At 53.9% G+C, this 20,744-nt stretch overlaps 1 protein-coding gene across 2 annotated transcripts in view; it reads left to right on the top strand.

Moving 5' to 3' along the window:
* ABHD12 (abhydrolase domain containing 12) overlaps positions 1 to 20,744 on the top strand; it is a 52,944-nt gene that overhangs the window by 29,226 nt on the left and 2,974 nt on the right. For both annotated transcript variants that reach the window (XM_018057288.1, XM_018057289.1), the window contains exons 2-10: positions 14 to 138; positions 7,570 to 7,675; positions 10,747 to 10,866; positions 13,201 to 13,231; positions 14,538 to 14,583; positions 16,583 to 16,712; positions 17,566 to 17,603; positions 18,025 to 18,104; positions 19,350 to 19,432. In XM_018057288.1, coding sequence (XP_017912777.1) covers positions 14 to 138; positions 7,570 to 7,675; positions 10,747 to 10,866; positions 13,201 to 13,231; positions 14,538 to 14,583; positions 16,583 to 16,712; positions 17,566 to 17,603; positions 18,025 to 18,104; positions 19,350 to 19,432 — 759 coding nt within the window. The remainder of the gene's footprint in view (positions 1 to 13; positions 139 to 7,569; positions 7,676 to 10,746; positions 10,867 to 13,200; positions 13,232 to 14,537; positions 14,584 to 16,582; positions 16,713 to 17,565; positions 17,604 to 18,024; positions 18,105 to 19,349; positions 19,433 to 20,744) is intronic.

The following is a 20,744-nucleotide window of genomic DNA, read 5'->3' as shown; positions in this document are numbered from 1 at the left end:
TTTTCTCTTGCAGGCGAAAGGGCCTGTGCTTCCGACTGAGGAAGATACTCTTCTTTGTCCTGGGATTGTATGTGGCCATTCCGTTTCTCATCAAACTATGTCCTGGGATACAGGCCAAACTGATTTTCTTGAATTTCGGTAAGTGCTGTGTGTCCATTTTCATTTTAGTAAGCCTTCATGTTCATAGTGATTTGTGTGTTTATATTTTTACCACTCAGCTCAGGAAGTAGGGCTCCCCTGGTGGCTCAGCTGGTAAAGAATCCGCCTGCAGTGCTGGAGACCCCAGTTCAATTCCTGATTCGGGAAGATCCCCTGGAGAAGGGACAGGCTACTCACTCCAGTATTCCTGGGCTTCCCTGGTGGCTCAGCTGGTAAAGAATCCGTCCACAATGTGAGAGACTTGGGTTCAGTCCCTGGATTGGGAAGATCCCCTGGAGAAGGGAAAGGCTACCCATTCCAGTATGCTGGCCTGGGGAATTCCGTGGACTATATAGTCCATGGGGTCACAAAGAATTGGACACGACTGAGCGACATTCACTTTCAGGAAGTAGAGCCTCTCTATTGTCCAGAAGGTTCCCTGTGCCCCTCCCCAGTTAAGGGGTGTTTGTAATGAGGGCATTTCTCTCAGGGCTGGCATTTGTGTGCATAGATGACGGCTGCATGGCTGGGGGTCTTTCTTCACCATCGTGGGTGGAAGTGTTGATGACATGTAGAGTCTTCTGAAGCTGTCACATTGGGGGTGCTCTGTCTGTAGTGCAGTCTAAGAGGTTAGCTGTCCCTGGGAAAGGTGATCACTGAAACTGTAGTGACTGAAAAAATAATCTGGCCTGTTTTCTTTAAAACACACACACACACACCCCTACACCTTTTCTTCTCCCCTTAGAAAACCCTAGCATGCTGCTTTGGTTTCTGTGGAATTGTATGCTGGCTTTAGAGGTGAGGGTTAGAGGTTAGATTATAATCCCCTTCAGTTAGCTTGGACCTGGTGTGTTCCAAAGTTGTTTTTTTGTTTTTGTTTTTCATGTTATATGTTTCCTTTTGGACAAGTGGGAGGAAAAAGGGTAGAAGTATCTGGTTTATGAAGTGGAAAGTGTATAGTTGCCAGGAATAATCATTATAAGGAACATCTTTTTACACCCACAAGATGAGGCCAGGAGGGAAGAGACTGCACCTGCAGTGTTGGGGGTCAGCGGATAGAACCTGGTGCTTGGCACACAGCAGTGCTCCATGAGTGATGGCCTTGCCGTTGGGTATAGGGAGTATTTGGGGCAGGTGAAGCGGTCTCTGTTTTTGCAGCTGTGCCAGTTTGCAAACAGTGGGTTTGGGCTTGTGTGTGTGGGAACCGGAGGCTTGGGAAGCTATGCTGGTGCTCTGAGGCGGCAGGGGAGCTGGTGAAGGGGAGGGAGAGAAGAGGACAGACTGGAGGTATTGAGGTGTCCTGTGTGATGACTGGCCTGGGGCGGCAGGGCGGGGGAGGGGGGTGGCCCCTCCCCTTAAGTAACACCAGTGTTGCAGGCCCTGCAGGGCACTGAGACATATGAGTTTGGGGTGTTAAGTCTGCAGTAGACTTGATCACAGAAAAGCAGATGTCACTGCTGAAAAGGAATTTGTGCTCTAGAGAGGAGCAGGATGGGACTTCCCTGGCTGCCTAGGGGTTAAGACTCTGCACTTCCAATGTAGGGGCCTGGGTTCCATCCCTGGTCCAGGAACTAAGATCCCACGTGCTGCCTGGGGCAGCCAAAAAATCAACAGGAGCCAGAGGAGGAAGAGGAACAGAGATAGTAAGGTGGATAATAAAATACAATAAATATAAAAGAGGTTTTTATTTGGGTGTCTGAAAGTAAGTGTAAAACACATGTCAGTACACGAAGGTTTGATTTTTCTAACAGAAACACCTGAGTTTTCATCGCTTGTGAGAAGCCCGAACTTGGATGGAGCTCACAACATACTAAAATCAAAGGAGTTCTGTTTTTCTGACTGTAATGTCCCTTAAGTGTCCAGTCAGCCTTGCGTGGAAGACAGTCTGGGTTACATGCAAACATGAGGCCACAGGCTGCAGGTTTCCTGACAGCAGATCTTAGAGTCAGCCCTGCCCAGCTCTCCCACAGAGCAGGCCTCCGGGCACCTCCAGGCACCTTGGGCAGGCATCTTGGCAGCCAGTGGCCGGCTGCCCTCTGGGCTGCTACACTGTGGGTCCCAGCAGCTCTCTGAATTGAGTTGATTTTCTTTAGCTCCATCATTGAGGTCACATTAGATGCAGCTCATGAATTTTGCACTGTTGATTTCCTAATGAAATGGCGGGATGTTCCTGGATTCTCCTGTTCAGGCTCTGGGCACAGAAGAGAAGGGGTTGGCAGGGCCGCTCTGCAACCCCACAGAGAGGCGCCTGTCCCCAACTGCTTGTTTCCCTCTGCCTGCTGTGTGTGTGTGGGGTAGCTGTCAGGGCCCCTGCCCTCCCCTGTGGAGGTGGGGTCATCTCGGCAGTAACATGGTAGTTTCACCTCACGCTGCTGGAGGGCCTGTGTGTTCTGGAGCACCTTCCTTCACAGGTTGTGAATCGTGAGCAGTGAGTTTCTATCTGGACATTGAAGGAAGTGGAACCATCTTTTGAGCCCCGAAACATGATTAAAGTATTAAGTTTGTAACAAATCTATCTGAAACTAAATCTATAAATCAGGTAAATAAGCATTAGACAAAGGGATAGCATCTATGATTTAAGGCATTGTTCTCCTTTAAATATATTTTTTTGTAAACAAAAAAATAGATGACTTTCTTAAAAACAAAAAATGAACTGAAAAGCTCTGAAAGGCATGAAGAAGAAAAGGAAACTTGCTGAGAGAAAATTGCTGTCACATTGTTGTCTGTTCCCTGTAGGCCTTTGTGTCTGTATCTGTACACGTAAATGTAAATATACATGCTTTTCAATACCCACAGTTCAAAAGTCAGCTCCCCCGCCCCCAGCAGTGTCAGGGTGATACCAGCCGGTTCTCGAAGTCTTTGCCCTGGAATCCAGAACTGTCTCCTGGGGGGAAGGAGTGTTTCAGTTCCGAGGCTGCTCTTCTCTGCACACCGCTCTGGGGGAGATTAGAGTTAATATCTGAATTACCTTGTTGTTAATGCAAGAGCCTGTCCACTACAGCTTCAAGGGATGGCCATCCTTCAGCCTCCTCTCTTTCCATCCCCTTGGCCATTCTGGTGATCCCTGATCCCTTTCCTTATCTCTTCCTTCACTGGGAGCCCAGAATCCATCAAGGCAGCTGGAGTTTGATAAAACCCAGCTCCCTCCCTTGTTGGCGCCCCTCCTCTTCACTCTTGCTCTTTACTCAGTGCCTGGGACAGGGAGTAGCCACAGTGTTTATAGTTCTCAGGTGGTTGGATATGTCCCCTGCAGCCCAGGAGTTCTGGCCTCCCACCCTACCAGCATCTAAAGGATGGCCGACTCAGTTGTTTTCTGTTCGTTCATGTATTTACTCACTGTTTACCAAGCATGGCTGTGCAGAGGCCTTTCTTAATCTCCCCCGTGACATTTGTGGTTGCTGATAAATGACAGCATGCTCAGTGGATAAGACAGCTGGGAAAGCAGGGGACTGCAGAGGGCCTGGCTCTGGAAGCTGCCCGGGCCTATGTGCCGGGTCGCTGGCTGTGCACCGACCTCCGTGTGCAGCAGAGCTTGTAACTGACAGCGATGTGGAGCTGGGTCACCCTGCCAGCTCCTGCCCCGCCACCTCGGGCTGCTGGCGTGCTCAATGCTCTACCCTTGGTGGACGCAGGGGCTGGGAGCGTGGGTTCCAGCCAGCATCCTAGACTCACAAGCTGAGGGCTCAGGCCACATGGAGGCTCGCAGGATCGAGCCAAGTTCTGGCCCAGGCAGATCCCAGACCCTCCTCAGGCCAGCCTGGGGCCCTGCACCCCTTGACCCCATTTCCTTCCCTTGCAGCTTTTACCAGTAGTGGCCAGGTGGTTCCTCTGGCCTGGCCACCACTGTCTGGGCTGCCTCACCCCAGCACTGACCAGATACCTCTTGTTAGCCAGCTGGGAGGCACACAGGGGCACCTCTGCACTAATCTGCACTCTTTTCCCTGTTTTTTCTTTTTCTTGGCTGTGCTGGGCCTTTGTTGCTGCTCAGGCTTTTTCTCTAGTTGTGGCGAGTGGGGTCTGCTCTCTAGTTGTGGTGCACGGGCTTCTCATTGTGCTGGCTTCTCTCACTGCAGAGCGCAGGCTCCAGGTACGTGGACTTCAGCAGCTGTGGCTCACGGTCTAAACAGCACAGACTCAATAGTTGTGGTGCCCGGGCTTAGTTGCTCCATGGCCTGTGGGATCTTCCCAGATCAGGGATGGAGCCCACCTCTCCTCCATTGTCAGGCAGAGTCTTCATCACTGAGCTCCCAGGGAAGCCCCTCCAGGGTTATTTCTAAAACAGAAATGGAAGTGAACTGTGGAATGAGCCTGTCCTAGAGCAGAATCGAGTATCTTAGTTCTAGATTTTTCAGCCATGGAAGCTTTCAGGATTAACTGCTGATCCTGGGAAGGCATTCTTCACTAGTGGGGAGCCCTTGGAGCTTTGGGGTGGCACTAAACCGCGTGGCCACCTTTTCCGGGACAGGACTCGCCAGACCCAGCAGCGGTGCCCTCAGCAGCACCGTCTCCCCTGTGACATGGAATTTCCAGCTTCGGGGGTAGAGCTGATGGGATCTGGGCTCGTTGGGCATATTCAGAGTTTTATTCCCCTCAGTCATACACGGTGCTGCAGCCTTGGCTTGCCCAGCGGGAGCAGTCAGGGTGCGGCAGGAGCGGGCGCCTGCATCTGGAAGAGATGCATCCAGGGAGACCTTGCCAGGCCTGCTGGTGCCGTGGACCCTTCACGGCATAACGAACACCACAGATGGGGGGAGCTTAAAACCACAGAAATGGATTCTCTCCCAGTCCCGGAGCTTCGAGATCCTGGGCTCCCTCTTGCCAGCCTCTGGTGGTGGCTGGCGTTCCTTGGCTTGTAGCTGCGCCCGGCCTCCCTCGCAGGACCGCTTTCTCCCCGGGGCTTCACGTCGTCTTCCCGCTATCTGTCCCTGTGTCCAGATTCCCCCTTTTGATAAGGACACCGGTCGTGTTAGATCAGGTCCACCAAATGACCTTACGTAAGTTTAATTATCTCTGTGAAGATCCTATTTCCAGCTGAGGTCCCCTTCTGATGTGCTGGGGTTAGGACTTTGCTCTCCTTCGAGGGGACCCAGTTGGAGAGCATTCAGGGTCCGCCAGGATCAGAACTGGTTTACTTTCCCCACTTCCTATCAAGTAGTCAGGAGAGTGGAGTCTGGTCGCCTGGGTGCGGATCCCAGAGTTACCGCACGTGAGTCACGCTTGAGCAAGTGCTGTGGTCGTACCGTCCTGTTTCGGGGACGGTGTTCAGTTTAGGGAATGTGCGCCAGCAAGTAAGATGCCGCCTCCTTGGACTGTCAGTTTTCTTTTTAAGTTTTTGAAATGTAGCCTGCTTCTTGGGAAAGAGATAGGTAAAGAAGCTGGAGGTTCAAAAGCAGCCCCGGGGGAAGGAGTGCATAGGTGTTGCCATGGCCTCACCAGTCGGCTGTTTCATTTCTTCAGTGAATGTTTTCTGAGCCCTGGGGACATGTGAGGGGGAACTGAGAGTTGGAATGCAGGTATGTGGGGATGGAGCATTCAGGGCAGCCAGTGCAGAGGCCCTGGGGCAGGAGTTGGGCTCAGGAGGCGACAGCGTGGCAGGCGGGCATGCTGGGCTCTGGTGCCACGTGGCCATGTAGGTTACGCAAAGACACGACTCCCTTCACCAGAGAAAGCCAGAGTTGTGTGACTTCCTTATTGAAGGTGAGACTGGCTGGAAGTCATGGCCGCACTGTCCACTGTCCCTACCCCTTCTGAGAATTGCCATTTTATAATGTGAGTAAATCCCATCTCAAGGTTTGAGTTGTTTTGGTTTTGGTTTTCAACTAAATAGAACTTGAAAAATGGTGTTCACCTCAAGGACTAAAAGTGCAGTGGTATACAAGGGATTCTTGGGCTTCCCTGGTAGCCCAGCTGGTAAAGATTCTGCCTGCAATGCAGGAGACCTGGGTTCAATCCCTGGATTGGGAAGATCCCCTGGAGAAGGGAAAGGCTACCCACTCCAATATACTGGCCTGGAGAATTCCATGGACTATACAGTCCATGGGATCACAAAGAGTCGGGCAGGACTGAGTGACTTTCACTTTCACTTTTTCATACACGAAGGATATGCTCCACCCACACACCTTTAAACTTCCACTCACAGCCTGGCATGTGTCTCTGTTTTCCAGGCCGCACTCGCTGTTGACGCTGGTGTAGCCTGTTTGTTCACTGATGACCTGGGATCATGTAGCAGCATCACAGTGATCTTACCCTCCTTCCCTGCTCTTCTCACCTACTTGTAACTCACAGAGGTTCCTCCAGATCTGTGGGTATCCGTTGCCTCTGTGTGAAGGCCCAGGGGTTCCCATCGGTGGGTACACCGCAGTCCATCAGGCATTGCCCTATTGGCAGGTCCCCTGTAAATTCTGGGCTTAATGAGTAGCTGCCGACTCCTCCACTCTCCCTGGGCTCTGGGTCCTGTGGATTTCTCCACATCTTGCACCCATGCTTCATCTTGGGCCTCACTATCTCAGTGGCAGCACTAGAAACCTCAGCATCCCCCGCGCCTGGCCATACCCACATTCTGGTGGTCATCAAGCCCATGGCCGCAGGTCCAGAAAACACATCCTTCTGTCACCTTTCCCATCGTCCCTCCCCCAGCACCCTGGCCCCAGCCTTCAGTTCTCAGCCTTCTTTTCTCCAGCCTCTCTCATAGCCAGGCCAATCCTCAGGGCTCCCAGGGACCTTTTCTTCCCTCCTTTGTATCCTCTCACACCTTGAACAATCTTTAGTGGGTCTCTGCTTGGACCTTACACTTGCCAAAGGATCTGTAGATATACCTGCCCACACCTGCTCCTGAGGCTGCAGGGCCCAGTGCCCCAGGCATTAGGGTTCGAGAAAGTATTTGAGAGCTTCAGCTCTGCTGTGTACAGGGTGGTCTGTTCAGTTCAGTCGCTCAGTCATGTTGGATTCTTTGTGACCTCATGGACTGCAGCATACCAGGCCTCCCTGTCTATCACCAACTCCCGGAGTTTACTCAAACTCATGTCCACTGAGTCAGTGATGCCATCCAACCATCTCATCCTCTGTCGTCCCCTTCTCCTCTTGCCTTCAATCTTTCCCCACATCAGGGTCTTTTCCAATGAGTCAGTTCTTCGCATCAGGTGGCCAAAGTATTGAAATTTCAACTTCAGCATCAGTCCTTCCAGTGAATATTCAGGACTGATTTCCTTTAGGATGGACTGGTTGGATCTCCTTGCAGTCCAAGGGACTTTCAAGAGTCTTCTCCAACACCACAGTTCAAAAGCATCAATTCTTCTGCGCTCAACTTTCTTTATAGTCCAACTCTCACTTTCATACATGACTACTGGAAAAGCCATAGCTTTGACTATACAGACCTCTGTTGGCAAAGTAATATCCCCCTAATCCTTGTTTCCATCTCTTTGTCCCCCACAGTGCGGGTTCCCTATTTCATTGATTTGAAAAGACCGCAGGATCGAGGTTTGAATCACACCTGTAATTACTACCTCCAGCCAGAGGAAGACGTAACCATTGGAGTCTGGTGAGTGTTGGCCCCAGGACTACAGTGCCAGGCGCAGGCAGTGTGGCCTTGAGGCAGCAGGGCCTGTGAGGCATGGCTCTGAAACTGTTGCTGCTTGTCCATTTTTATCTTTATCTGTTTCCAAAGGAAAAATCTCCTCTAGATTCCATGACAATGGAGCACTAGCACCAACTCTGCTCTCAGGTTTTCAAGCAGCAAAGGGTTTGTAAACCACATTGCTTTTGTTGCAGGAAGGGGGACCCCTTCCAGGGCCTGGGAGCGGGCTCTTGTCTAACACTCGGAAATGAATTGTCTGAGGAGACTCATGAACTGACAAAGCAAGAGACTTGATTGAAGGGGAACCCAGCAGGACTGCTTTGCCACGTGGCTCACAGCCTCGGGCTTTATGGTGATGGGGTTAGTTTCTTGGTTGTCTCTGACCAATCACTCTGACTGAGAGTCCTTCCTGGGGGTGCACTCATTGCTTAGCCAAGATGGATGCCAGCGTGAAGGGTTCTGGGTGGTGGTTGGACACGTGGTTTAGACCTTTCCTGAACTCTTCTGGTTAGTGGTGGCTAATTAGTTCCGTGTTTCTTCCCAGGACCTCCTGTCGTGAAATAACTCACGCAAATGGTTGCTGTGGTACCTGGCCAGGGTGGCGGTTTCAGTCAGTGGGCTTCCCCTAGTGGTTTTTGCAGAAAGCCATGTTTCCAGGCGGAAAGAAAGCCAGAAAAGAGACTGTATCACGGAATCATGAGCACAGGCTTGAGCCACACCTGTCTTTCAGAGAAGTGAGAGAGTCATTTCCTAGGCAGGTTGATAAGTCCAGGGGTCCCCAAGGAGAGAGGGGTCTGGAATTCTCAAGGAGGAAGAAAGGACAAACTTTTTTCCCTCTACATTCCTTAGGATTATATAACAACAATGTATCCTGCTTGAGGACAGTCTCTGGAAAAAGCCTTCTGGCTAATCCTGTTATCTTAAAATGTAAATTATGGGAGTAGGTCTAGTGAGGTCTTTACAAACTCCAGACATTCTTTTGATTCTTTGTAATAACTAATTGGAGAGTATATAACTCCATTGTTAACACTAGCAACGGGGTACTCTTTCTGCCCCCTTCTGATGTCTATGTCAGAAGCTTTCTCTATTCTTTTTATACTTTAATACAACTCTATTGCACAAAAACTCTGAGCGATCAAGCCTCTCCTCCGGAGGCCAGGAATCCCGGCTTCTTTTCATGGTTCAGCAGCAGCCTTTCAGAAGGGCCCATCCAGGTGCCGAAAATGGTTGCCTCTCTTTCACGCACAGCTCTTTCAGGCCCTGACGGTGGTGGTGGCATTTGCTCTTTTCTTAGTATTTACTTTTTTTAGCCATAAATTTAGGTTTGGATCTAAGCTCTGTGACTTCTTGGCTTTTCTTCAGAGTATTATTTAGTACACCCATGGATGAGTGGGTGTTTCCAATCAGTGGAACTGGAACGGACTGACTTTGCTATGGCGGCGTCTCTTTGTCTCAGGAGTGGCTCCGAGTCGCTCCTTGGACTCAGGAGAACCGTCATGCCGGGAGGAGCTTCTGAGGGAAGCACTCTGCACCGCTCCCCTGTGCAAGGCCGGGGCGTCCTGGCTGAAGACCCAGAGATGAGAAGGAGGCTCTGATTCTGAGTGCCTGCAGCAGGGACTGTCTGTGGTCGTTTCTGGTGTGATTCAGTGGAGCATTCAGGGCCAGTGTGTGCATGTGGGCTGCTCTGTATGTCCGTCTTCAGTCAAGCATGCGCATCTTGTTCAGAGCTGTCTGGGGGACTTGGCAGCTGTCCTGACGGTTACTAGGATCTGTGCTTTGAAGACGTGGGTTCAGCCAGGCTTCTTCCTCAAGCAGAGCAGTCATGTGACAGGATGGGTATCTGGGCAGTTACCCATAAAGGTCGTGTTGGTGATGACCATGTGGGTCTCCAGGAACAACAACCACTGTGTGCAGGTGAGCGCCTCTGCCCACCCACGTCTACACCCAGCGCCATGCCACTGGCAGCATGGACCCTGGGGCTGCAGCCGCTCCGCTCACCAACTGCCCTCCTGGTGCCTTGCCAGATCTTCCCACGGCCAAGGAGCAGAGGGGAACAGCTCCTTCTCTGCCTGGCAGGGGCGGAGCCCAGGGACAGAGAGCTGCCAGGGCCTTTTTCAAAGCTCCAAGTTTCGGGTAGGCTGGCTCCTGGAGGCATATCAGCTCCCAGCATCTGCCAAGGGCACCTTTCTGTCTCACAGGTTTGTAACTATGGGAGAGTGGTAATTGCAGTGGTCAGAACCACCCAAAATGCGATCCTGTGAAATGGTCAGAGACACACATCAGAAACGAGATGCTGGCACTCAGACCTGAAGAAGAAGAAATCAGCCATGCACTGTTTTTAAGGCTTCCCACAAATGAATACATTTACAGAAAAAAACTGTTAAATCAGACCCTCCCCAGTGATGAACAGTGACTTTGATGTGTCCTGAGTTAAGGGTAACCAGAGCACCTCTCTGAAGGAAGGTTTGGGTCTATGTAGCATGCCTGCATGCCTGCATGTCTGGCCAGGTGTGCAAGAATCCAGGCTGCCTGCAGGGGCCTGTGACGCTTCCTGCAGAGGAGAGTCTAATGCCAAGATGGCTTGTGGACAGGTTCTGTGTTAGAAATGGTGCTTTAAGGACAGCCAGGCTTCCAGTCAGCCTGTAAAGACCAGTGTTGACTGAATTAGCATGTATGACAGACGGGACTGTCCTGTGTACTCATGGGTGCAGTTTCATGTAGCTTATAAACATGGGCAAGTGTGAGGGGATGTGGGGCAGCCTCAGTGCCCATTCCGTGCTCTGACCCAGCTGGAAGGGGTCTTTACCTCACACGGCTTCCCTTTGCTATGGACGGAGTCACTGCTGCCGGGGCAAGCTACTGGGGCCAAGGAGGGGCCCTTCTGCGAGTCAGAAAATGTCCTCAGCTGCCAGACGCTGCCCTCACAGCATGGGGTCTGCCCCCCCAGCCTCCTGCTCTCTGCTCAGTTGTTCCAAGCCATGGGCAGCCTGCCTGCGGGTGTGTCACCTGCCACTCCCCTCTGCTGCTGCTTCCAGGCACACGGTCCCTGCTGTCTGGTGGAAGAATGCCCAGGGGAAGGACCAGATGTGGTACGAGGATGCCCTGTCTTCCAGCCACCCGATCATCCTGTACCTGCATGGGAATGCAGGCACCAGGTGAGCAGGGGCCCACCACGGGGAGAGCGGGCACACCTGGGCACAGGTGACTCGAGAGCTCGGGGAAAGCCAGGGCTTGTCTGGGCTTTGGGAGAGGTGGTTGTGAACCCTTGTTCCCACAGGCCCAGAGCAAGGCAGGGCTGCATGCCAGATGGGCCGGGCCTGTTTGCTTGGGAACCGCCGGCTAAGTGGAAGTTGGCAGCTGTGTCCAGAAAGCCCTGGTCAGAAGCTCGTGCCTGGGTTGAGAATGGAGGTGGCTGTGTCCGTCTGAGCAACCCAGAGCCTCAGTCAGGGTGTGTCGCTCTTCTTGGGTTAGGGACCCAGGCTCCTCAGCAGACAGGAAGCACGGCCCCTTGGTGGAGGCTTTGAGACCCTCCAAGGCCACGGTGTGCCCGGGAAGTTGCCCCTGCGCATCCAGTATCTGCCATCCTGGGGTGAGGACACTTTCTCACCGGCAGGCGTGCCCTGCTGGAAGGGGAGGCACACTTCCTGGAGGCACTCGAAGAGACCCCAGCCAAGCAGTCAGGGACAAGTTTGTCTGGGGGGCCGCCCTGCCATGTGGTCAGGCCAGGTACCTTCTGCCCTAAGCCGGCAGTGCCAGCACATCCCACTGGGCCATCGAGGAAGCATGTCCCTGTGTAGTCGTCCTTACCCACAGTCATCCTGGGAGCTTTTCAAGGGCAGGTTCAGTGGACATCTTTCAGACTTGCAGGTTTGGGTCCCATTGTTTAAAGAGGGCTCCTTCTAGCCCTCACAGTGGCCTTATTGAAAGGAATCTGCACGAGAGCCGGCGGGCTCCATGGGGCCGGGCTGGGGCCTGTCCATTCACAGGCAGAGCCAGCAAAGGGACAGAGCAGGCTACGGGGGGGTCTGGGCAGACGGGCTGCACAGGGGGTCAGCAGGATGTTTGGGACGTGACCCCCAGGATGCCCTGAGCCCAGAGAGAAGAGTGCTGAGCTGCTGACTCAGCACACACTTGGCAGCCTGCTTCCCCGTTGTCTGGGACAAGCTGCGGCGGGTTTCTCTTCCACTTTACCAAGAGCAAATGACTACAAACAGCTCCTGTAGCCTCTTTCTATAAATGAGGGAAGCTGGACATTCTTTGTGAGCAGTGCCAGTCACGTGGTAAGGAAGACAAAGTCTGTCTGTAGATGCAGGATGGAAGGCATCTTGTGACTCTGAAGGTTTGCTGCCCCCTGCCCCCATGTCCCCAAGGACAGCACAGCATGCAGTTCTGTGGCCACCCGTCCAGGCAGGACGGCAGCAGCCGTGTCTCCCTGAGGCCTGGACCCCAAGGATGCCCTGAGAGCCTGTTATGCTCCGAATCCCTCTTCCTGCTCAGGGGAGGGTACTGGAGATCTTAAAAAAGAACCATGACAAAGTCTTGCAAAGATAACTGAAAACATTTTGCATTATTTCTCCTCAGCCCTTTGATGTTTGTTTCCGGGTTATTTTGGCTTTCTTCCTCCATCTTTTTCTCGCCTCCCCTAAGGACACTTTCTCTCTCGACACACACACCCAAAATGGCCCAAACGCTCGTTATGAGGAAGGGAGAGAGCGGAGAAGTCTGTCGAGGGAGAGCCTGCTCACTGATGCGCTTCCCACTCATCAGGGAGCCCTGTCCTCCTTGGGGTGTCTGCAGGGAACAGCCAGACAGCATCTGGGCAGGAAGTGGGAGGCAGAGGCAGACAGGCCTTGCCAGAGAGGGGTGGGCATGAGGCGGCCAGTGAGGGCCTGGGAGGCTCTCTGTGGCTGTTGGATCACGATGGCGTGCCTCTGACCCAGCGTCTGCCCACGGGCACACGTGTGTGGAAGGACGGCACGGTGGGAGGCACAGCAGCAGACTGTCAAGAGCAGGTGGGGAAGAGCCAGATGACCAGGTGATGGGGGTGTGAACAGCCAAGGAGGAGCACCCTGAGGGTCAGCGGTGGCTCTGCGGGTGAGGAGGTTGAGGCAGGAGGTGCCTGTGGCCCATCCCCATGGTGTACGTGCCAGTGAGGACGGGCATCCCTTCTGTTCCCCTGTGGTCCTGGACACTGGGGAGTCGAGAGGCCTTTGTGTTTCCTAGGTTCTGCCACCTAGTCAAACCAGAGGTGAGGTAATAATTAAGAAGCATCCCCACAGTGCTCAGATGGTCCCTTGCCTGGCACCACACTGTGGAGGCCAGCTGGGAGCCATGTAGGTGTCCCGAGGAGGAGGTGACCTGTCCATCACCCTCCCACATGGATTTGGGGACCAGGCTCTAAGTGCCTGGATGCTGCAGTGTTCATCCCGAGCCCCCTTCTGAGAAGATGCACTAACAGCTGTTCTTGTTTCCTTTCCCTGATGATCTAGAGGTGGCGACCATCGGGTGGAGCTTTACAAGGTAGGTGAGGTCGGCTCACGGTGTCCGATGGCAAGCAGTGCCCATCCTCACTGTGTGGACAGAGAGAGCGTAGCTCGCCTACTGCCTCTGGCTGTTCTTTCCAGGAGTCATGAACAGAACAGAGTTCCCCCTAATAATCTGAGTTAATCGTTGTCAGTCTTTTTCATCTTGCCTTTTACGGACATCTCCTCACGAGTGTTTCCCGTTTTGCTGCCTTGGGATAGTTTCCAAGATCAGGATGAATGGACTTTGTGGCTCGTATGCCAGAAATTAACTTAAAGTGATTTGCAATTGTTTGTAAAGTTACTTACTCACATAGGGAATGACGGGAGAACACTACGGGCCGAGAGCTACACTGTCCTCTGGGCTGTGGCTCGGGAGTTCTGCCAGCACTGGGGTTTCTTGTGTCTACCAGGCACAGGGCACCATTGGCGCAGGTTCCCAGCCAACATGGTGGGAGCAGATGTCGGGGTGCAGGGCCCCAGGGGGCGCGCAAACCCTCCCCGCCACGTGGCTGTCGTCAGAGGGTGTGTGGGTCTTAGAGCTGACACGTGCTGCGATGCAGCGTCTGCGGCCACCACACCTGTCGCCCTCCTCTCGGGTGGATCTGTGTTTGGGAACAGGGCCGGAGGGACAAGACAGATGTGGGCACTGCTGTCTGTCCAGCACCCCGTGGACGGCTCTGGGCTGTTGGAGGGCTGGTTCCCTGGAGCGACTTGGATCCAGGCGTGCATGGGGTGGTGACTGAACAGCTGTGGCTCCAGAGGGTGCAGGTCCTGTGGGGGCTGCGAGTCCCAGGGCGAGCTCTCTTCTTGGGGACGGGAGCGCACCTCAGGTTGGTGACACTGGTGCCTGTGGTAGGTTCCTCGTGGTTCTGAGCATACGCAGCCAGGGCTTGGGTGGGACTGTGAATAGTGACATCATGCAAGCAGTCACCTAATCCTGAGAGACTTTTTTCTTTTAAATGAGAAAAATTCAACGGGAGCTTAAATCTGAACAGTGCTGGGTTGCATTAAGGGTCACCAGGTGGGGAGTCCACACTGCAGGGCCCTTCCTCCTGGGTCTCTGGGTGGTCAGAACCCCTGGCAACCCCTGGACAGCTGTCCGCCAGCAAGCCCCTCAGAGGGCAGGGGTGCCGCTCGGGCCGGCCTCCGCCTTCCTGAGTGTCCCCCAGTGGCTGACGTCTGGGCTTGGGAGGTCCTGCCAGGATGGAGCGGTGAGGTGACGGCCTTCACTCAGCTCCCTCGAGCGAGGTCTGGTGGGCTAGTCAGAGCCGAGTTGTTCAGCTTTTGTTTTTCACTTCTAGGTGCTGAGTTCCCTCGGCTACCACGTGGTCACCTTTGACTACAGAGGTGAGGGTTCCTTGCTCACCCCGCCTCTTCGAGGTTGGTGTGGGGTGGCCAGGTGTCACTCTGAAAAGCTGGTGGCTCTGCTGTGACCTGTGGTCCTTGTGAGATTGTCAGCGTGTGGAGGTAGCGGAAGGTCTGGGTTCTTGGCAGTGTGTCCTGCGTGCGTTCTCCCCCAGATGGGAGGCACGGGCGCCTGGAACCCCGGCACACACGCTCTGCCAGCCCCTTTCACGTGTCAGAGGTGCCGTCTCCTCTTCGTGGGACTCAGACTTTCCCCACAGCTGGGTATTGGGTCAGTTTCATGCTCAGCAGAGCTTGTCTTGTTGAAGTTACGGAGACAGGAAAGAGGGACTCTTCTCGTCCCTCCGTGTTTCTCCTTGCCTCCCGCAGTTTGCTTCGTGAGGAAGATGCTTTGTGTCAGCGGGGAGCAGAGTGGTGGCGATGTGTGCCTCAGACAGTCCTCTCCTGGACAGGACACAGGGCTGAGGCCTCTCGTCCAGCTCACCCTGGCTGGGGGGAGGTGGGGCTTCACACGCACAGAACCAGCAGCTGTTGGCGTCGCCTGGGTGTGCACGTTGGGGGAGTCTCCTCTTGATGCTGCCGTGGCTGCCACAAATGTAATGTCCCAAAACAGCACGGATGGACTGTCTTGAAGCCCTGGTGGTCCAGGTTCCAAGTCTTTGGTCACTGGCATGAGTCAAGGTGTGGACATGATGGAGGCTCCAGGAGAGTCAGGTTCCTGGCCTCTTGCAGCTTCTCCAGGCCATGCTGGTTCCTTGCCTGTGGCCCCTTGAGTCTGCATTACTCTGGCCCTGACTCTGTCCCTTTTGCTCGTAAAGACCCAGGGTTGCCTGGGGCTCATGCTGACCAGGACACTGTCCTGTCTCGGGGTCCCCTGCTTGGCAGCCTCTTTCCTGCTGCACTCTTCACTGCCCTTACTGTGTGAGGTTCCAGAGGCACGGGTTTCCAGGTGTGGATGTGCACGTCTTTGAGGGCCATTATTCCACCGGCCTAGGGTGCGGGTTGGTTCTTTTGTGAAAGAGTGTTCCGTTAGGAGGAAGGTGCTGGGTTGAAGAAACTCCGAAAGGAGGCTCATCCTTCGCTCCTGCCCCTGCTGCTGGAACCTCAGGGCAGTGAGGGGGCAGCCCTCTCCCTTATTCACCTTCCTGTGCTTCTAACAGAAATAAGATCCCACCTAACACTTCCTCTTTTCAGTTCCTGTTGAGTCTCTTCCTTTCTAAGCTGTACAGGAGACCAGAGTTCTGCCTGTGGCTCCTCGACCTCGTCTCTCTCTCCCGTTGCTGTCTCCCCCGTCTCCGTCCCTCTTGTGTTTCTCCCTGTCTCTGGCCCTGCCCCTTTGCTGCCCTGAGCCCTGGCTGCTTCCGCTCGTCTGGGCCTGGGGCGCCCTGGGGAGGTGGCCTGGGGCGCCCCTGCCTCTAGGCTTTGCTTACGTTGCAGGACTTGCTCTCTATGAGCCTTGTGGTATTTTCAGGTCATTTGATGATGACTCACTGCTGAGCTGCTGGAAATGACAGTCACATTTGACTTTTCCAGAATCTGGAGGGAAGGACCCATGGGAGGTCAGAGTTTAGGTGGCTTTCCTCTGTAATGCAAACAGGATTTGCTAGGAGCCCCTTCCTTTGTGGGTCAGCGTTGCCTTGAGCCTGGAATCTGCCCATCCTGAAGCCTCTTCACAGCTGGGTCACAGCTGGGCCATGGAGCCGGGGCTGGGCCAGACTATCAATGGCTGAGCCTGGCCAAGCCCCAGGTGTCAGTGCCAGGGGTCTGCGGGTCCAACCACCCTGTCTGCTTCTGCTCGTTGAGACTCCGGTGAGGGTGGTGGTTGGGTTCAGAGATTGTGAAAGCTGAGGAGATGGGAGAAACGAGCTGCCCTGGCCGAGACTTGAGGCCCTAGATGGCCTGGGCCTTCTGCTGAGACGAGGGTGGACGGGTGTTTGCCCCTTGCAGTCCTGTGATGTCCTCTTTGATGCTGCTTTCCCAGGTTGGGGTGACTCAGTAGGAACGCCGTCGGAGCGGGGCATGACGTATGATGCACTCCATGTTTTTGACTGGATCAAAGTGCGAAGTGGAGACAACCCCGTGTATATTTGGGGGCATTCTCTCGGCACTGGGTGAGAGTTCCCAGCGTGGCGTTTGCGGGAGCAGGTCTTTACGGGTGACTGTCCAGCCCAGGGTGCCTGAGGGGCCCCCAGTGTCCTGGAGCCTCCATTACTGCCCTGGTGGGGGCTGGGGATGAAGCCCCACAGTGCAGGGCACTTGGGCTCCCCAGGCCTGGCTGAGCGTGGCTGTGCTGTGCAGCGCATCCAGGAGCACAGGCCTTTTGGCTCACACGTGGTGTCATTACTTAAAAACTTGGGGAGGCAGCAGTTGGGGTTCTCTTGTTCCCATCTGCTGAAAGAGGAAGTGCTCTGATGTTCCATGTGGCCGGTGTAAAGGCACCCCAGACCTTCAGCACCTTCATTTTCCTGCTGCCTTTCCTTTGGACATATTGGCTGCAGGCTGGGCAGTGTCTGGGACTGGCCCTCCTGGGTGGGAGTGAGCCTTGGCCAGAGGGGAGCAGGCCTTCCCATGCTGGGTATCTGCCTGGACCTGCCCAGCTTGGTCCTGGCAAGGCAGGAGGCCTAGTCCGGGCAGAGTCCAGGTGCTGCCCCCTTCAGGGGCCCCCTCGCCACCGCCCTGGGCCCTGCGGTGCTCTGGGCCCCTCCCATCTGTGTCTGTAGGACCAGGTGTGAGCTAGGGCGTTGCTGTGCAGCCCACAGGGGCCATTCCAGGTGAGGCGCAGCACGTTCCTTGGGGCCGTGGAGATGCCCTCACAGGGTCCCTGTTGGAGGGGCTGGCCGCTGGGTCCTGGCCCACTCCCACTCAAAACCCCACCCGTCACCGCGACAGACCTAGCTTCCCCAGGAACAGTCTCGTCTGCAACAGTTTTTGTCATGATCCAACTGAACTTTTCCCTCTTTCCAGAGTGGCCACAAACCTGGTGCGGCGCCTCTGTGAGCGAGGTAGGCGCTTGCGTGGACTCCCACGCAGGAGGGCTCTTCGGGTACCGGCTATGCTCCAGACCCTGCCAGTTTCTTGTGAAGTGGGTGGTGGTGGGTGAGCGGGGTGGTGAGATGAGAGCTAGGCATTGAAATGGGGGCCTGAGCAGACCCCCTAGGGCCCAACCCCGTTCCCCAGATTCTCTGGCAACTGGCGGCGCCTTGACAGGGGCTGGGCTCCAAACAGGCAGCCTCAGCAGACATGGTTCTCAGGGTCCTCTTGAGAATACTTCCCTCACGTAACCTCAGGGGAGGACCTGAGGGGCAGGGCCAGCCAGGTGGGCACCTGGGGTCCATGGTCCTGTCGAGGGGGTGGTGGTGTGAGGAGTGTCCCACTGGGGCTTCTTGCTCACCTCCCAGTTCCCTGTTGGTCTTATTTATCTAGAGACTCCTCCAGATGCCCTCATCTTGGAATCTCCATTCACTAATATCCGTGAAGAAGCCAAGAGCCATCCGTTCTCAGTGGCAAGTACAGAGCTTATTAAAGACGGACTTATGTATATAATGGAAATAATAGCTATAACATACGAAAATGACTATGAGTAAATATGCATATAAGTAAATTAAAATGTCATAAAAGTTATTTAAGTATTCTAATAAATATAGACGTTGTTGAAAGTTAATTCTCATTTAATTCTGGGCACTGGCCTGAATGCAGAGCCACTCAGGATATTTATAGCTGCGTGCCAGGTAGAAGGGTGTGGTCACAGTCAGGTTGTCTGAGGGCGGCTAGACCCACAGGAGGCCTTGCCTCATGGCACAGGTTGCCCACCTGGCATTGCTGCCCCTGGGGCCCAGTGTGGGCTGGGAGTGGAGCTGGTAGGCGCCCCAGGGAATCCTTGATGGGAACCCTGTGCTGTTGGGTCCTCACTGGCTGGCCTCAAGGCCTGAGACCCTCCGTTTACAGGCTGGGCCCAGAGGGGGGCCCTCTGTGTCCTACTGCTTCCTCCTCCTCCTCCCACTGCTTCTGTGTGTCCAGGGGTGCCGTGTCGGCGCGCCTGACCTCATGCTGCATGCTACAGACAGAAGAATCCTTTGTTGGGTGTTTTTTGATATTGCTCTTCTCCCAAATCACATGGTCCTCCGTTTTCTTGGGGGTTGTGGCCTGTTCTGTATGGGAAGCCTGGTCTCTGAGTCTTGGGTGTGGAAGTCCTGTTTGTGGGCAATCCCCCGCAGCCAGTCTGGGGCCTCTTGAAAGGGAGTCTGAGGGTGGTGGGAGGGATAACAGGACCGCCGCCCCTCTGCCCACCAGCTCTGGGGCCACCAGTCAGCCTGACTGGAAGCAGGGCTGAGCCTGGCCCTACAGGGGTATAGTTCCGCCCATCCCTTCAGCTCTGGGGCCACCTGATTGGAAGCAGGGGTGACCCTGGCTACCACTCATCTTCCCCAACTCTGGCCCCACCAGTCAGCCTGATTGGAAGCAGGGCTGACCCTGGCCCTACAGGGGTATAGTTCTGCCCATCCCCCCAGCTCTGGGGCCACCAGTCAGCCTGATTGGAAGCAGAGGTGACCCCGGTCCCTATGGGGGTATATTACTGCCCATCCCCCCCAGCTCTGGGGCCACCTCATTGGAAGCAGGGGTGACCCTGGCTACCACCCATCCCCCCCCCAACTCTGGGCCCACCAGTCAGCCTGATTTGAAGCAGGGGTGACCCCCCCACGGGGGTGTAGTGATTGATTCTCTCCTTGTTGTCTATGTGTTGCCTCCAGATCTATCGATACTTCCCTGGGTTTGACTGGTTCTTCCTTGATCCCATCACAAGCAGTGGAATTCAGTTTGCAAATGATGAAAAGTGAGTACTGTGGGAGAGAATTTAGAAGAACCCCAACAACCCTCAGAATAAGCTTCTTGCGTCATGTTAACCAAGGAGGGTGGGGTTCTGGACATGTAGGGGTCTTTTCTAAGCAACATATCTCTATAAAGGGAACATCAGGTAGAGAAAGGGAAGAAGGAAGGTGGAAAGACTGTAGAGGTAAAGAAATAGGAAAGCAGCGTATCTTTTGGTCCATAGAACTGTTTTACTTGAAAATTATTTGTCAAAACCAGAACTCTTGAATAGGTGTTAAAGCAGCAAGAGTAACTGTTGTTTAAAAAATGACTTTGCCTTAGCCATTTGATTTGTGTTTGGTTATGGAAAGATGTTCTGAATGTTAATATTAAAAATATTTCTACTAGGTAAACCAGAAGTTACATATTCTATTTAAGGACTCTTTCTTTGAACAACGTTTAAGTTCAATTAACATTATCTTTGTGATATCTTTATTTCATGGACTTTAATTTATTCTAAAAAAATTTTTTATCTGAATATTCAGTTAGCATTTAAAAATCTACAGTTTTAAAAGAATACCTAAATAAACTGGATTTCCTCTAAAAATGACGACAGTGAGAAAGTCACCCTGTGGCTGCCCCCCAGCTGAGCTAGTGTGAGTGTTGGGGGGCTGGCCATCCCTCACCCCCTGGAAGTCAGGAGCCCCTGCATGGTGGGAAGGTCTGTTCCCAGATACTTGCCAAGGTGCCAGCATGTGAGCTAGGCCTCAAGAGTCGGAGAAGCGAAGGACCAGCTTGGTGGGTGGAAGTTATGAAAAGATGTTGAATGTCAAAGTGTGTCCTGCACACCAGCAAGCACTTCACCCTGGGAGTAAAATGTAGTGAGTGGGCAATCTGTGTGCCACCAGCAGCAGTGCAGCCTGCCAGATGGCTGGGCGCACACCCAGGCCTGATCCCACCAGGTGCCAGGCTTGCCCTGGGGCTGCCCACGTGAAGCCCCAGAGCAGCATGAGATCGCCAGGAGCAGGCGTGTGCTGTGTCCACCAGCTCCCCGTGTGGCCTCAGTGAGGGGCAGCTAAGGAGCGTCCAGGGCCCACTAGTCCTACAGCCTGTCCTTCTGGAGGCGGTCTGCTGAGGCGTTTGGATTCAGTGACCATCTTGAGAATGTTCATTTATTTGAAACGTTCAGGAATTAAATGTCATATACACAAAAGAGAAATTAGAGGGTGGCTCTTTTGCCAGCCAATGTCCGGTAATGTTCATTTGCATTAAGTTTCCTGGCCCACCTATTACTCAGTTTGTAAATATCATTTTGTAACTTTTTAAGAATAGTGTAC

Source organism: Capra hircus, chromosome 13 (genome assembly GCF_001704415.2).
Source record: "Capra hircus breed San Clemente chromosome 13, ASM170441v1, whole genome shotgun sequence".
Lineage (NCBI taxonomy): Eukaryota > Metazoa > Chordata > Mammalia > Artiodactyla > Bovidae > Capra > Capra hircus.
Note: the sequence above shows the minus strand (reverse complement) of the source record. Positions and strands in the feature narration are given on the sequence as shown.